Source organism: Antechinus flavipes, chromosome X, assembly GCF_016432865.1.
Source record: "Antechinus flavipes isolate AdamAnt ecotype Samford, QLD, Australia chromosome X, AdamAnt_v2, whole genome shotgun sequence".
In the NCBI taxonomy this organism is placed as follows: Eukaryota; Metazoa; Chordata; class Mammalia; order Dasyuromorphia; family Dasyuridae; genus Antechinus; species Antechinus flavipes.
The window spans coordinates 81,464,118-81,481,311 of NC_067404.1; the positions used below are offsets into that span (position 1 = coordinate 81,464,118).

Here is a 17,194-nt window from a genome sequence, read left to right on the forward strand (position 1 = left end):
GGGAGAACCCCTGCTGGGCTGCTTCACTTACCCCACTTCTCAAGCCAAGTGTCAGTTAGCTTCTTTGACTATGGAGGATTACCTGTTCTATTAAATGTATCCCATATTTTCCAATCCATTTGTTCTGAGGGAGACCTATGCAGATGAATATAGGGAAAATTTTGAGTTGTGATGCTCTGGAACCTAAAATTGTAGATGTGACCTGGCTTAGTATCCAGCTAAGGGTTTCCCCCTAAGACAGTCTTCCCTCAGGGTGGAATTCTGTTATTTTCCCAAGTATCTCTGCCCGCAAATGGATGAGAGCTGTTGCTTTAGGGAGGACTCTCTATGTTTGTCCATGTTCGAGAACTTTCCGTGTATGAGGAATCCCTGCTTTTCTACAGAAGATTTCCCCTTTTTTTTCCAATTGAAATATTCTGAGAAACGTCTGTATGGAGACATGTGCAGAATTTCCAGCTGGAGTTCTCTGGAACCCCACAATATTGATGACAACTAGTATATGATGGAGGAACCCCTAGAGTGCAGTAAGTATTTCTCTCCACCTCTCCCTTTCCTGATTCCGTTTCCCTATGGAGAAGTCCCAGTTTTTCCCTAAGGATCTCCACATGCTCGCCTTATGAGTTGGAGTTTCAGGGAGGGCCTCATTTCGGGCTACACAGAAATCACTCACCATGTCCTGAAGCTGTCTTTGGAGGAGGACCCCCTGCTGTGCAGATGAAGGCCGCCAGCGCACCCTCTGCAAATCAGGCCCATGTTGGTAAGGAGACCCTTGGTCTTGTCCCTCCAGATCCCTTCCTACACTCACCCCAATTGCTAAGATCTAGCTTGGGAGGAGAACCCCTGCTGGGCTGCTTCACTTACCCCCTTGATCAAGTCAAGTGTCAGTTAGCTTCTTTGACTATGGAGGCTTACCTGTTCTATTGAATGTTTCCCATGTTTTCCAATGAATTTGTCTAAGGGAGACCTGTGCAGATGAATAAAGGGAAAATTTTGAGCTGTGATGCTCTGGACCCTCAAATTTTAAATGAAGACTGGCTTAGTATCCAGCTAGGTGTTTTCTCTCAACACACTGTTTTCCCTGGGGAGGAATTTTGTTATTTTCCTAAGTGTCTCTGCCCGCCATGGATGAGAGCTGATGCTTTAGGGAGGACTCTCTATGTTTGTCCATATTCGGTGACTTTCCCTATATGAGGAATCCCCTCTGTTCTACAGAAGATTTCCCCATTTTTCCAATTGATGTATTCTGAGGAAGGTCTGTGTAGAAACATGTGTGGAGAATTTCCCGCTGGGATACTCTAGAAATCCACAATGTTTTTGAGAATTGGTATGTGAGGGAGGAACCCCTAGAGTGCAGTAAGTATTTCTCTCCAACTCTCCCTTTCCTGATTCCGTTTCCCTATGGAGAAGTCCCAGTTTTTCCCTAAGGATCTCCCCATGCTCGCCTTGTGAGTTGGGGTTTCAGGGAGGGCCGCATTTAGGGCTACACAGAAACCACTCACCATGTCCTGGAGCTGTCTTTGGAGGAGGACCCCCTGCTGTGCAGGTGAAGGCTGCCAAGGCACCCTCTGAAAATTAGGCCTTTGTTGGTAAGGAGACCCCTGGTCTTGTCCCTCCAGATCCCTTCTCACCCCCATAACAATGGCTAAGATCTAGCTGGGGAGGGAGAACCCCTGCTGGGCTGCTTCCCTTACCCCCTTCCTCAAGCCAAGTGTCAAGTTAGCTTCTTTGACTATGGAGGATTACCTGTTCTATTAAATGTTTCCCATATTTTCCAATCCATTTGTTCTGAGGGAGACCTATGCAGATGCATATAGGGAAAATTTTGAGCTGTGATGCTCTTGAACCTCAAATTGTAGATGAGAACTGCCTTAGTATGGAGGACCCCCTGCTCTGCAGTTGAGACTTTTCCCCCAACACACTGTTTTGCTGGGGAGGAATTCTTTTATTTCCCTAAGTGTCCCTGCCCACCATGGATGACAGCTGTTGCTTTAGGGAGGACTCTGTCTATGTTTGGGGACTTTCTGTATATGAGAAATGCCTGCATTTCTACAGAAGATTTCCCCTTTTTACCTATTGATATAATGAGAAACGTCTGTATGGAGACATGTGTGGAGAATTTCCAGCTGGAATTCTCTGGAACCCCACAATGTTGATGAGAACTGGTATATGATGGAGGAGCCCCTAGAGTTCAGCTAAGTATTTCTCTCCAAGTCTCCCTTTCCTGATGCTGTTTCCCTAGGGAGGAGCCCCAGTATTTCCCTAAGTGTCTCCCCCTGCAACCCATGGGAGCTGGGGTTTTAGGGAGGGCTGCATTTAGGGCTACACAGAAATCACTCACCATGTCCTAGAGCTGTCTGTGGAGGAGGACGCCCTGCTGGGCAGATGAAGGCCGCCAGCACACCCTCTGAAAATCAGGCCTGTGTTGGTAAGGAGACCTCTGCTCTTCTCCCTCCAGATCCCTTCCCACACCCACCACGATGGCTAAGATCTAGCTTGGGAGGGAGAACCCCCGCTGGGCTGCTTCACTTACCCCTTCCTCAAGCCAAGTGTCAGTTAGCTTCTTTGACTATGGAGGATTACCTGTTCTATTAAATGTTTCCCATATTTTCCAATCCATTTGTTCTGAGGGAGACCTATGCAGATGAATATAGGGAAAATTTTGAGCTGTGATGCTCTGGACCCTCAAATTGTAGATGAGACCTGGCTTAGTATCCAGCTAAGGGTTTCCCCCTAAGACAGTCTTCCCTCAGGGTGGAATTCTGTTATTTTCCCAAGTATCTCTGCCCGCAAATGGATGAGAGCTGTTGCTTTAGGGAGGACTCTCTATGTTTGTCCATGTTCGAGAACTTTCCGTGTATGAGGAATCCCTGCTTTTCTACAGAAGATTTCCCTTTTTTTTCCAATTGAAATATTCTGAGAAACGTCTGTATGGAGACATGTGCAGAATTTCCAGCTGGAGTTCTCTGGAACCCCACAATATTGATGACAACTAGTATATGATGGAGGAACCCCTAGAGTGCAGTAAGTATTTCTCTCCACCTCTCCCTTTCCCAATGCTGTTTCCCTAGGAAGGAGCCCCAGTATTTCCCTAAAAGTTTTCCCTTGCTGGCCTTGAGAGCTGTGGTTTCAGGGAGGGCTGCATTTAAGGCTACCCAGAAATCACTCACCATGTCCTGGAGCAGTCTTTGGAGGAGGACCCCCTGCTGGGCAGATGAAGGCCGCCGCCGCACCCTCTGCAAATTAGGCCTGTGTTGGTAAGGAGACCCCTGGTCTTGTCCTTCCAGTTCCCTTCCCACAGCTACCAATGGCCAAGATCTACTTTGGGAGGGAGAACCCCTGCTGGGCTGCACTTACCACTTAGGTAAGCCAGTTTTCAGTTAGCTTCTTTGATTATACGGGATTACCTGTTCTCTTGAATGTTTCCCAGGTTCTCTAATCTGCGTGTCTGAGGGAGACGTATGCTGATGAATAAGGAGTAAATTTTGAGGTGTTATGTTGTGGATCCTCAAATTGTAGATGAGAACTGGCTTAGTGTCCAGCTAAGGGTTTTCCCCCAATACACTGTTTCCCTGGGGAGGAATATTTCCTCATATTTCTCATGGCTATATTCTGAGGAAGAGCTCTATAGAGGCATTTGAGGAGAAGTTCCAGCTGGGGTTCTCTGGATGCTCACAATGTTGGTGAGAATTTGTATATGATGGAGGAACCCCTAGAGTACAGTAAGTATTTCTCTCCAACTCTCCCTTTCCCAATGCTCTTTCCCTTGGGAGGATCCCCATTATTTCCCTAAAAGTTTTCCCTTGCTGGCCTTGAGAGCTGTGGTTTCAGGGAGGGCTGCATTTAAGGCTACCCAGAAATCACTCACCATGTCCTGGAGCAGTCTTTGGAGGAGGACCCCCTGCTGTGCAGGTGAAGGCTGCCACTGCACCCTCTGCAAATCAGGCCCGTGTTTATAAGGAGACCCTTGGTCTTGTCCCTCCAGATCCCTTCCCACCCCCACCACAATGGCTAAGACCTAGCTTGGGAGAGAGAACCCCTGCTGGGTGATTTAGGTTCCCTCTTCCTCAAGCCAAGTGTCAGTTACCCTCTTTGATTATGGAGGATTACCTGTTCTGTTGATTGTTTCCCAGCTTTTCCAATCCATGTGTCTGAGGGAGACCTATGAAGATGAATATAGGGAAAATTTTGAGCTGTGATGCTCTGCACCCTCAAATTTTAGATGAGAACTTGTTTAGTATGGAGGAGCCCCTGCTGTTCTATAGATGATTTATCCATATTTGCAATTGCTATATTCTGAGGAAAAGCTCTATATAGGCATTTGTGCACAATTTCCAGCTGGGATTCTCTAGAACCCCACAATGTTGATGAGAACTCGTATATGCTGGAGAGAAATAAGGATTTCTCTCCAATTTTCCCTTTCATGATGGTGTTTCCCTAGGGAGGAGACCCAGTATTTCCCTAAGTGTCTCCCCTTGCTGGCCTTTAGAGCTGGGCTTTTAGGGAGGGCTTCATTTAGGGCTACATAGAAATCACTCACCACGTCCTTGACCTGTCTTTGTACGCAGACCTCCTCCTGTGCAGGTGAAGGCCGCCACCGCACCCTCTGAAAATTAGGCCTGTGTTAGTAAGGAGACCTTTGCTCTTGTCCCTCCAGGTTCCTTCTTACGCCCACCACAATGGCTAAGATCTAGGTTGGGAGGGAGAACCCCTGCTGGGCTGCTTCACTTACCCCTTCTTCAAGCCACCAGTCAGTTAGGTTCTTTGACTATGGAGGATTACCTGTACTATTGATTATTTCCCAGGTTTTCCAATCCATGTGTCAGAGGGAGACCTATGCAGAAGAACATAGGGAACATTTTGAGCTGTGATGCTCTGGCCCCTCAAATTGTACATGAGAACTGGCTTAGTATGGAGGACCCCCTGCTGTGCAGGTGAGACTTTTCCCCCAACACTGAGTTTCCCTGGGGAGGAATTCTGTTATTTTGCTAAGTGTCTCTGCCTGCCATGGAGGAGAGCTGTTCCTTTAGGGAGGACTCTCTATGTTTGTCCATGTCCGGGAGCTTTCCTTAAAGGCAGAATCCCTGCTGTAGATTTCCCCATATTTGTAACTGATATATTCTGAGGAAAAGCTCTATACAGGCATTTGTGCAGAATTTCCAGCTGGGATTCTGTGGAACCCCACAATGTTGATGAGAACTGGTATATGGTGGAGAGAAATAAGTATTTCTCTCCAATTTTCCCTTTTGTGATGCCATTTCCCTTGGGAGGACCCTCATTATTCCCTAAAAGTTTTCCCTTTCTTGCCTTTAAAGTTGGGCTTTTAGGGAGGGCTGCATTAAGGGCTACACAGAAATCACTCACCATGTCCTGGAGCTGTCTTTGGAGGAGGACCCCCTGCTGTGCAGGTGAAGGCCACCAAGGCACCCTGTGAAAATTAGGACTATATTAGTAAAAAGACCCGTGGTCTTGTCCCTCCAGATTCCTTCCCACACCCACCTCGATGGCTATGATGTAGTTTGGGAGGGAGAACCCCTGCAGGGCTGCTTCACCCACCCCTTTCTCAAGCCAAGTGTTAGCTTCTTTGACTCTGGGGGATTACCTGTATTAATTGTTACCTATGTTTTCCAATGAATTTGTCTAAGGGAGACCTGTGCAGATGAATAAAGGGAAAATTTTGAGCTGTGATGCTCTGGACGCTGAAATTGTAGATGAGACCTGGCTTAGTATCCAGCTAAGGGTTTCCCCCAAGACAGTCTTTCCCCAGGGAGGAATTCTGTTATTTTCCCAAGTATCTCTGTCCTCCATGGATGAGAGCTGGTGCTTTAGGGAGGACTCTCTATGGTTGTCTATATTCGGGAGTTTTCCATATAGGAGGAATCCCTGCTGTTCTACATAAGATTTTCCCAGATTTCCAATTTATATATTCTGAGGAAGGTCTCTATAGAGAGGGATTTGTGGAGAATTTCCATCTGGGATTCTCTGGAACCCCACAATGTTGAGGAGAATTGGTATATGATGCAGGAAACCCCAGAGGGCACCTAAGTATTTCTCTCCAACTCTCTCTTCCCCATGCTGTTTGCCTGAGGAAAAGCCCCATTATTTCCCTAAGTGTCTCCCCTTGCTTGTTTTGAGAAGTGGGGTTTTAGAAAGGGCTGCATTTAGGGGTACACAGAAATCACTCACCATGTCGTGGAGCTGTCTTTGGAGGAGGACCCCCTGCTGTGCATGTGAAGGCCGCCACTGCACCCTCTGCAAATTAGGCCTGTGTTGGTAAGGAGGTACCTGGTCTTGTTCCTCCAGATCCCTCCCACACCCACCACAATGGCTAAGATCTAGCTGGGGAGGGAGAACCCCTGCTGGGCTGCTTCACTTACCCCTTCTTAAAGCCAAGTGTCAGTTAGCTTCTTTGACTCTGGAGGATTACCTGTATTAATTGTTACCTATGTTTTCCAATGCATTTGTCCGAGGGAGACCTGGGAAGATGAATATCGGGAAACATTTGAGCTGTGATGCTCTGGACGCTGAAATTGTAGATGAGACCTGGCTTAGTATCCAGCTAAGGGTTTCCCCCCAAGACAGTCTTTCCCTAGGGAGGAATTCTGTTATTTTCCCAAGTATCTCTGCCTGCACATGGATAAGAGCTGTCGCTTTAGGGAGGACTCTCTATGTTTCTCCATGTTCGGGGACTTTCCGTATATGAGGAATCCCTGCTTTTCTACAGAAGATTTAACTTTTTTTCCAATTGAAATATTCTGAGAAACATCTGTATGCAGACATGTGGAGAATTTCCAGCTGGAGTTCTCTGGAACCCCACAATGTTGATGAGAACCGGTACATGATGGAGGAACCCCTAGAGTGTAGTATTTCTTTCCAAGTCTCCCTTTCCCGCTGCTGTTTTTCTAGGGAGGAGCCCCAGTATTTCCCTAAGGGTCTCCCTCTGCAACCCATGATAGCTGGGGTTTTAGGGAGGGCTGCATTTAGGGCTACCCAGAAATCACTCACCATGTCCTGGAGCTGTCTGTGGAAGAGGACGCCCTGCTGGGCAGATGAAGGCCGCCAGCTCACCCTCTGCAAATTAGGCTTGTGTTGGTAAGGAGACCTCTGCTCTTCTCCCTCCAGATCCCTTCCCACACCCACCACGATGGCTAAGATGTAGGTTGGGAGGGAGAACCCCCGCTGGGTTGCTTCACTTACCCCTTCCTCAAGCCAAGTGTCAGTTAGCTTCTTTGACTATGGCGGATTACCTGGTCTATTGAATGTTTTCCAGGTTTTCCAATCCTTGTGTCCTGAGGGAGACCTATGAAGATGAATATAGGGAAAATTTTGAACTGTGATGCTCTGGATCCTCAAATGTAGATGAGAACTGGCTTAGTATGGAGGACTAGTATGCAGCTGAAGGTTTTCCCCGAAGACACTCTGGAGGAATTTGTTAATTCCCTAAGTGTCTCTGCCCCCCATGGATGAGAGCTGGTGCTTTAGGGAGGACTCTCTATGCTTCTCTATATTCGGGAGCTTTCCATATAGGAGAAATCCCTGCTATTCTACAGATGATTTCCTTATATTTGTAACTGATATGTTCTGAGGAAGAGCTCTATACAGCCATTTGTGCAAAATTTCCAGCTGGGATTCTCTAGAACACCACAGTGTTGGTGAGAACTGGTATATGCTGGTGAGAAATAAGGATTTCTCTCCAATTTTCCCTTTCATGATGGCGTTTCCCTAGGGAGGAGCCCCAGTATTTCCCTAAGTGTCTCCCCTTGCTGGACTTTAGAGCTGGGGTTTCAGAGAGGACTGCATTCAGGACTGCACAGAAATCACTCACCATGTCCTGGAGCTCTTTGGAGGAGGACCCCCTGCTGTGTAGATGAAGGCCACCACTGTACCCTCTGAAAATTAGGCCTGTGTTGATAAGGAGATCCTTGGTCTTGTCTTTCCAGATCCCTTCCCACACCCACCACAATGGCTAAGTTCTAGCTTTGAAGGGAGAACCCCTGCTGGGCTGCTTCACTTACCCCTTCGACAAGCCAGTTTTCAGTTAGCTTCTTTGACTATACAGGATTAGAATGGCTTACTATCGAAGGACCCCCTGCTGTTCTATAGAAGATTTCCCCGTATTTGCAATTGATATATTCTAAGGACAGTCTATATAGAGACATTTGTGGAGAATTTCCATCTGGGACTCTCTGGAACTTCACAATGTTGATGATAATTGGTAAATGATGGAGAAACCCCAAGTATTTCTCTCCAACTCTCCCTATCCTGATGCTGGTTCCCTTGGGACAAGCCCCAGTATTTCCATAACAGCTTCCCCTTGCTCACCTTGAGATCTGGGCTTTTAGGGATGGCTGCTTTTAAGGCTACACAGAAATCACTCACCATGTCCTGGAGCTGTCTGTGGAGGAGGACGCCCTGCTGTGAAGATGAAGGCCACCACTGCACCCTCTGCAAATCAGGCCTTTGTTGGTAAGGAGGCACCTGCTCTTCTTGTCTCTCTAGATCCCTTTTCACACCCTCCACAATGGCCAAGATGTAGCTTAGTGGGGAGAACCCCTGCTGGGCTGCTTCACTTACCCCCTTCCTCAAGCCAAGTGTCAGTTAGCTTCTTTGAAAATGGAGGGTTACCTATTCTATTAAATGTTTTCCACATTGTCCAATGCATTTGTCAGAGGGAGACCTATCCAGATGAATATAGGGAAAATTTTGAGTTGTGATGCTCTGGACCTTCAAATTGTAGATGCTAACTGGCTTAGTATAGAGGATCCCCTGTTGTGCAGGTGAGACTTTTCCCCCCAACACCGTTTCCCTGAGGAGGAATTCTGTTATTTTCCCAAGTGTCTCTGCCCGCCATGGATGAGAGGTGTTGCTTTAGGGAGGATTCTATGTTTGTCCATGTTCGGGAGCTTTACGTTATAGGAGGACTCCTGATGTTTGACAGAAGATTTCCCCATTTTTCCAAATGATACATCCTGAGGAGGGTTCTATAGAGGTATGTGTGGAGAATTTCCACAATGGAAAGCCACAATGTTTATGGGAATTGGTATATGATGCAGGAACCCTTAGAGTACAGTAAGTATTTCTCTCCAACTCTCCCTTTCCCAATTTTATTTCTCCAGGGAAATGCCCCAGTATTTCCCTAAGTATCTCCTCTGGCTCACGTTGTGAGTTGCACTTTTAGGGAAGACTGCATTTAGGGCTACACAGAAATAACTCACCATGTTCTGGAGCTGTCTTTGGAGGAGGACCCCCTGCTGTACTGTTGAAGAACACCACCACACCCTCTGAAAATTAGACCTATGTTGGTAAGGAGACCTCTGTTGTCACTCCAAATGCCTTCCCACATCCAACACAGTGGCTAAGATGTAGCTTGGGAGGGAGAACTCCTGCTAGGTGATTCAGTTCTCCCCTTCCTCAAACCAAGTGTCAGTTACCTTCTTCTTTGACTATGGCAGATTACCTGTTCTATTGATTGTTTCCCAGATCTTCAAATCCATGTGTCTGAGGGAGACCTATGCACATGAATATAGGGAAAATTTTGAGTTGTGATGGTCTGGACCTGAAAATTGTAGATGTGAAATGGCTTTCTATCGAGGACCCCCCGCTGTTCTATAGAAGAGTTCCCCATATTTCCAAATTTGTATAGGTCTGTATAGAGAGAGATTTATGGAGAATTTCTACCTGGGGTTCTTGGGCAATCCAGAATATTATGATGGAGGCAACCCTAGGGTGCCCCTAAGTATTTCTCTCCAATTCTGTTTCCCTAGGGAGGAGCCCAAATATATCCCTGTCTCCCCTTGATCACCTTTTAAGCTGTGCTTTTAGGGAGGGCTGCTTTTAGTTCCACACAAAAATCACTCACCATGTCCTGGAGCTGTCTTTGGAGGAGGACCTCCTGCTGTGCAGATGAAGGCTGCCAAGGTCCCCTCTGAAAATTAGGCCTGTGTTGGAAAGGAGACCCCTGGTCTTGTCCCTCTAGAACCTTTCCCATACCCACCACGATAGCTAAGATCTTGCTTGGGAGGGAGAACCCTGCTGGGCTGCTTCACTTACCCCCTTCTCAAGCCAAGTGTCAGTTAGTGTCTTTGGCTATGGAGGATTACCTGTTCTATTGGATGTTTCCCAGAGTTTGCAATCCATGTGTCAGAGGGAGACTTATGCAGAAGAATATAGGGAAAATTTTGAGCTATGATCCTCTGGACCCTCAAATTGTACATGAGAACTGGCTTAGTATGCAACTAAAGGTTTCCTGGATAGGAGTTCTGTTATTTTCCCAAGTATCTGTGTCTTCCATGGATGAGAGCTGGTGGTTTAGGGAGGACTCTCTATGCTCCTCCATATTCGGGAGCTTTCTGTATAGGAGGAATCCCTGATGTTCTACAGATGATTTCCTTATATTTGTAATTGCTATATTCTGAGGAAGAGTTCTATACCGTCATTTGTGCACAATTTCCAGCTGGGATTCTCTAGAACGCCACAGTGTTGGTGAGAACTGGTATATGCTGGTGAGAAATAAGGATTTCTCTCCAATTTTCCCTTTCATAATGGTGTTTCCCTAGGGAGGAGCCCCAATATTTCTCTAAGTGTCTCCCCTTGCTGGCCTTTAGAGCTGGGCTTTTAGGGAGGGCTGCATCTAGGGCTACACAGAAATCACTCACCATGTCCTGGAGCTCTTTGGAGGAGGACCCCCTGCTGTGCAGGTGAAGGCTGCCACTGTACCCTCTGAAAATTAGGCCTGTGTTAGTAAGGAGACCTTTGCTCTTGTCCCTCCAGGTTCCTTCTTACGCCCACCACAATGGCTAAGATCTAGCTTGGGAGGGAGAACCCCTGCTGGGCTGCTTTACTTACCCCTTCTTCAAGCCAAGAGTCAGTTAGGTTCTTTGACTATGGAGGATTACCTGTACTATTGATTGTTTCCCAGTTTTTTCAGTTCATGTGTCAGAGGGAGACCTGTGCAGAAGAACATAGGGAAAATTTTGAGCTGTGATGCTCTGGCCCCTCAAATTGTACATGAGAACTGGCTTAGTATGCAAACCTATGCAAAAAACCCCAAAAACAATGTTTCCCTGGGGAAGAATCCTGTTATTTTCCCAAGTATCTCTGTCCTCCATGGATGAGAGCTGGTGCTTTCGAGAGAACTCTCTATGTCTATATTCGGGAGCTTTCCGTATAGGAGAATCCCTGCTGTTCTACATAAGATTTTCCCAGATTTCCAATTTATATATTCTGAGGAAGGTCTCTATAGAGAGGGATTTGTGGAGAATTTTCATCTGGGATTCTCTGGAAGCCCACAATGTTAATGAGAATTGGTATATGATGGAGGAACCCCTAGAGTGCACCTAAGTATTTTTCTCCAACTCTCCCTTCCCCGATGCTGTTTCCCTAAGGAAAAGCCACATTATATCCCTAAGTGTCTCCCCTTGCTTGTTTTGCGAAGTGGGGTTTTAGAAAGGGCTGCATTTAGGGCTACACAGAAATCATTCACCCTGTCCTGGAGCTGTCTTTGGAGGAAGACTCCGTGCTGTGCAGGTGAAGGCTGCCAAGGCACCCTCTGAAAATTAGGACTATGTTAGTAAAAAGACCCGTGGTCTTGTCCCTCCAGATCCCTTCCCACACCCACCACGATGGCTAAGATCTAGCTTGGGAGGGAGAACCCCTGCTGGGCTTTTTCACTTACCCCCTTGGTCAAGCCAAGTGTCAGTTAGCTTCTTTGACTATGGAGGATTACCTGTTCTATTAAATGTTTCCCACGTTTTCCAATCCATTTCTCTGAGCGAGACCTATGCAGATGAATGTAGGGAAAATTTTGAGCTGTGATGCTCTGGAGCCTAAAATTGTAAATGAGAACTGGCTTAGTATGGAGGACCTCCTGCTGTGCAGATCAGACTTTTCCCCCCAACACAGTTTCCCTGGGAAGGAATTCTTTTATTTCCTTAAGTGTCTCTGCTGCCTTGGACGAGAGCTGGTCCTTTAGGGAGGACTCTCTATGTTTGTCCACGTTCGGGAGCTTTCCTTAAAGGCCGAATCCCTGCTGTAGATTTCCCCATATTTGTAACTGATATATTCTGAGGAAGAGCTCTATACAGGCATTTGTGCAGAATTTCCAGCTGGGATTCTGTGGAACCCCACAATGTTGATGAGAACTGGTATATGGTGGAGAGAAATAAGTATTTCTCTCCAATTTTCCCTTTCATGATGCTGTTTCCCTTGGGAGGACCCCATTATTCCCTAAAAGATTTCCCTTGCTTGCCTTTAGAACTGGGCTTTTAGGGAGGGCTGCATTAAGGGCTACACAGAAATCACTCACCATGTCCTGGAGCTGTCTGTGGAGGAGGACCCCCTGCCATGCAGGTGAAGGCTGCCACCGCACCCTCTGAAAATTAGGCCTATGTTAGTAAAAGACCCATGGTCTTGTCCCTCCAGATTCCTTCCCACACCCACCACAATGGCTAAGACCTAGCTTGGGAGAGAGAACCCCTGCTGGTTGATTCAGTTCCCCTTTTCCTCAAGGCAAGTGTCAGTTACCTTCTTTGATTATGGAGGATTACCTGTTCTGTTGATTGTTTCCCAGCTTTTCCAATCCATGTGTCTGAGGGAGATCTATGAAGATGAATATAGGGAAAATTTTGAGCTGTGATGCTCTGGACCCTCAAATTGTAGATGAGAATTTGTTTAGTATGGAGGAGCCCCTGCTGTTCTATAGAAGATTTCCCCATATTTGCAATTGATATATTCTGAGGAAGAGCTCTATACAGGCATTTGTGGAGAATTCCCATCTGGGATCCTCTGGAACCCCACAATTTTTCTGAGAATTGGTATGTGAGGGAGGAACCCCTAGAATGCAGTAAGTATTTCTCTCCAACTCTCCATTTCGTGATTCCATTTCCCTATGGAGAAGTCCCATTTTTTTCCCTAAGGGTCTCCCCTTGCTCGCCTTGAGAGCTGGGGTTTCAGGGAAGCCTGCATTTAAGGCTACATAGAAATCACTCACCATGTCCTGGAGCTGTCTTTGGAGGAGGACCCCCTGCTGTGCAGATGAAGGCCGCCACCGCACCCTCTGCAAATTACGCCCGTGTTGGGAAGGAGACCCATGGTCTTGTTCCTCCAAATTCCTTCCCACACCCACCACAATGGCTAAGATCTAGCTTGGGAGGGAGAACCCCTACTGGGCTGCTTCACTTACCCCTTTCTCAAGCCAAGTGTCAGTTAGCTTCTTTGACTATGATGGATTACCTGTTTTCTTGAATGTTTCCTAGGTTTTCCAATTAATTTGTCTGAGGGAGACCTATGAAGATGAATATAGGGAAAATTTTGAGCTGTGATGCTCTGGACTCTCAAATTGTATATGAGACCTGGCTTAGTATCAAGAACCCTGTCCTGTGCAGCTAAGGGTTTTTTCCCCCAACACACAGTTTCCCTGGGGAGGAATTCTGTTATTTCCCTAAGTGTCTCTGCCCGCCATAGATGAGAGCTGTTGCTTTAGGGAGGACTCTCTATGTTTGTCCATATTCCGTGACTTTCCTTATAGGGGGAATCCCCGCTGTTCTACAGAAGATTTCCCCATTTTCCCAAATAATATATTCTGAGGAAAGTCTGTGTAGAGACATGTGTGGAGAAATTCCAGCTGGGATTGTCTGGAACCCCATAATGTTGATGAGAATTGGCATATGATGGAGGAAACCCTAGAGTGCAGTAAGTATTTCTCTCCAACTCTCCCCTTCCTGATTCCGTTTCCTTATAGAGAAGTCCCAGTTTTTCCCTAAGGATCTCCCCATGCTCGCCTTGTGAGTTAGGGTTTCAGGGAGGGCCGCATTTAGGGCTGCAGAGAAACTACTCACCATATCCTGGAGCTGTGTTTGGAGGAGGACCCCCTGCTGTGCAGATGAAGGCCGCCAATGTACCCTCTGAAAATTAGGACTATGTTAGTAAAAAGACCTGTCGTGTTGTCCCTCCAGATTCCTTCCCACACCCACCACGATGGCCAAGATCTAGCTTGGGAAGAGAACCCCTGCTGGGCTGCTTCTCTTACCCCCTTCTCAAGCAAATGTCAGTTAGCTTCCTTGACTTTTGAGAATTACCTGTTCTATTGAATGATTCCCAGGTTTTCCCATCCCTATGTTCTGAGGGAGGCTTATGCAGATGAAAATAGGGAAAATTTTGACCTGTGATGCTGTGGACCCTCAAATTGTAGATGAGAAGTGGCTTAGTATGAAGGACCCACTGCTGTGCAGCTGAGGGTCTTCCCCACAGATAGTCTTTCCCCAGGGAGGAATTCTATTATTTTCCAGGAAGGAATTCTGTTATTTCCCCAAGTGTCTCTGCCTGCCACGGATGAGAGCTGTTGCTTTAGGGAGGACTCTCTATGTTTGTCCATGTTCGGGAGCTTTCCATATAGGGGGATTCCCTGCTGTTCTACAGAAGATTTCCCCATTTTCCCAAATGATATATTCTGAGGAAGATCTGTGTAGAAACATGTGTGGAGGAATCCCAGCTGGGATTGTCTGGAACCCCACAAGGTTGAGGAGAATTGGCATATAATGGAGGAACCCCTAGAGTGCACCTAAGTATTGCTCTCCACCTCTCCCTTCCCCGATGCTGTTTCCCTAAGGAAAAGCCCCATTATTTCCCTAAGTGTCTCCCCTTGCTTGTTTTGAGAAGTGGGGTTTTAGAAATGGCTGCATTTAGGGCTACACAGAAATCACTCACCATGTCCTGGAGCTATGTTTTGAGGAGGACCCCCTGCTGTGCAGATGAAGGCTGCCCCCACACCCTCTGCAAATTAGGCCTGTGTTGGTAAGGACCCCTGCTCTTGTCTCTCCAGATCCATTTCCACACCCACCACAATGGCCAAGATGTAGTGTGGGAGGGAGAACCCCTCCTGGGCTGCTTCACTTACCCCCTTTGACAAGTCAGTTTTCAGTTAGCTTCTTTGACTATACAGGATTACCTGCTCTATTGATTGTTTGCCAAGTCTTCCAATTGGTTTGTTCTGGGGGAGACCTATGCAGATGAATATAGGGAAAATTTTGAGCTGCGATGCTCTGGACCCTGAAATTGTGGATGAGAACTGGCTTAGTATCGAGAACCCCCTGCTGTTCTATAGATGATTTCCCCATATTTATAATTGATATATTTTGTGGAAGAGCGCCATACAGGTATTTGTGGAGAATTTCCATCTGGGATTCTCCTGGACCTCACTATGTTTTTGTGAATTGGCATAAGATGGAGGAACCCCTAGAGTGCAGCTAAGTATTTCCCTTCAACTCTCACTTTTCCGATGCTGTTTCCCTACGGAGGATCCTCAATATGTCCCTAAGGGTCTCCTCTTGCTCCTCTTGATAGGTGGGGTTTTAGGGAGGGCTGGATTTAGGGCTACTCAGAAATCACTCACCATGTCCTGGAGCTGTCTTTGGAGGAGGACCCCCTGCTGTGCAGGTGAAGGCTGCCACTGCACCCTCTGCAAATTAGGCCTGTGTTGATGAGACCTCAGCTGTTGTCCCTCCAGATTCCTTCTTACACCCACCACAATGGCTAAGATCTGGCTTTGGAGGGAGATCTTTTTCCAGGGCTGCTTCACTTACCACATTCCTCAAGCCAAGTGTCAGTTAGCTTCTTTATCTATGGAGTATTACCAGGTTTTCCAATCAGTGTGTTCCAAGGGAGACCTATGCAATTGAACATAGAACAATTTTGAACTGTGATGCTCTGGACCCTCAAATTGTAGATGAGAACTAGTACAGAGAACCCCCTGCTGTGCAGGTGAGACTTTTCCCCCAACACACTGTTTTGCTGGGGAGGAATTCTGTTATTTCCCTAAGTGTCCCTGCCCACCATGGATGAGAGCTGTTGCTTTAGGGAGGACTCTCTGTGTTTGTTCACGTTCAGGGATTTTCTGTTTACGACTAATCCCTGCTGTTATATGAAAGGTTTCCCCATTTTTCCAATTGGTATATTCTGAGGAAGGTCTGTGTAGAGACATGTGTGGAGAATTTCCAGCTGGGGTTCTCTGGAATCCAACAATGTTTTTGAAAATTGGTATATGATGGAGGAACCCCTAGAGTGCAGTAAGTATTTCTCTCCACCTCTCCCTTTGCGGATGCTGTTTCCCTAGGGAGGAGCCCCAGTATTTTGCTAAGGGTCTCACCCTGCTACCCATGAGAGCTGGGCTTTTAGGGAGGGCTGCATTTAAGGCTAACCAGAAATCACTCACCATGTCCTGGAGCTGTCTGTGGAGGAGGACCCCCTGCTGTGCAGATGAAGGCCGCCAGCGCATCCTCTGCAAATCAGGCCCGTGTGGTTAAGGAGACCCTTGGTCTTGTCCCTCCAGATCCCTTCCTACACTCACCACAATGGCTAAGATCTAGCTTGGGAAGGAGAACCCCTGCTGGGCTGCTTCACTTACCCCATTCCTCATGCCAAGTATCAGTTATCTTCTTTGACTGTGGCAGATTACCTGTTTCATTGAATGTTTCCCAGATTTTCCAATTCATTTGTCTGACAGAGACCTATGCAGATGAAAATAGCGAAAATTTTGAGCCGTGATGCTCTGGATCCTGAAATTGTGGATGAGAACTATCTTAGTATGGAGGAGCCCCTGCTGTGCAGGTGAGGGTTTTTCCCTAAAAACGCTCTTTCCCCAGGGAGGAATTCTGTTATTTCTCCAGGGAGGAATTCTGTTATTTCCCTAAGTGTCTCTGCCTGCCATGGATGAGAGCTGTTGCTTTAGGGAGGACTCTCTATGTTTGTCCCTGTTCTCGAGCTTTTCTTAAAGGAGAACTCCCTGCTGTTATATAGAAAATTTCCCCATATTTGTAATTGATATATTCTGCGCAAGAGCTGTATACAGGCATTTGTGCACAGTTTCCATCTGGGATTCTCTGGAACCCTGCAATGTTGATTAGAATTTGTATATGAAGGATGAACCCCTAGAGTGCAGTATTTCTCTCTAAGTCTCCCTTTCCCAATGCTGTTTCCCTAAGGAGGAGCCCCAGTATTTCCCTAAGTGTCTCCCTGTGCTCATCTTGGGAGAAGGGTTTTAGGGAGGGCTGCATTTAGGGCTACACAGAAATCACTCACCATGTCCTGGAGCTGTCTTTGGAGGAGGACCCCCTGCTGTGGGATGAAGGCCACCAAGGCACCCTATGACCCTTGGTCTTGTCTCTCCAGATTCCTTCCCACACCCACCACAATGGCTAAAACC

The 17,194-nt window shown here is 46.9% G+C and overlaps 1 protein-coding gene across 30 annotated transcripts in view; it reads right to left on the minus strand.

Annotated features, from left to right (window-relative positions):
- The window catches only part of LOC127542558 (uncharacterized), a 41,967-nt gene extending 25,712 nt beyond the window's left edge, over positions 1-16,255 (minus strand). For 8 of the 30 annotated variants that reach the window (XM_051968256.1, XM_051968260.1, XM_051968255.1 and 5 more), the window contains exons 1-5: positions 13,833-14,053; positions 13,228-13,279; positions 12,986-13,051; positions 12,543-12,594; positions 12,302-12,367 (exon numbers count right to left, since the gene is read on the minus strand). Coding sequence is in view for 3 of the 30 variants with exons in the window: in XM_051968249.1 (XP_051824209.1) it covers positions 3,866-3,931; positions 4,108-4,159; positions 4,538-4,603; positions 4,780-4,816 (221 nt within the window). In the remaining 27 variants the exon portion in view is untranslated. Of the gene's footprint in view, positions 1-82; positions 136-670; positions 740-1,499; positions 1,567-3,167; positions 3,227-3,865; positions 3,932-4,107; positions 4,160-4,537; positions 4,604-4,779; positions 4,833-8,376; positions 8,404-12,301; positions 12,368-12,542; positions 12,595-12,985; positions 13,052-13,227; positions 13,280-13,832; positions 14,061-15,385; positions 15,447-16,204 lie in introns of those variants that run through there. The other 22 variants (XM_051968259.1, XM_051968263.1, XM_051968254.1 and 19 more) reach the window with 18 other exon arrangements.
- Between the last annotated feature and the right edge of the window lie 939 nt (positions 16,256-17,194).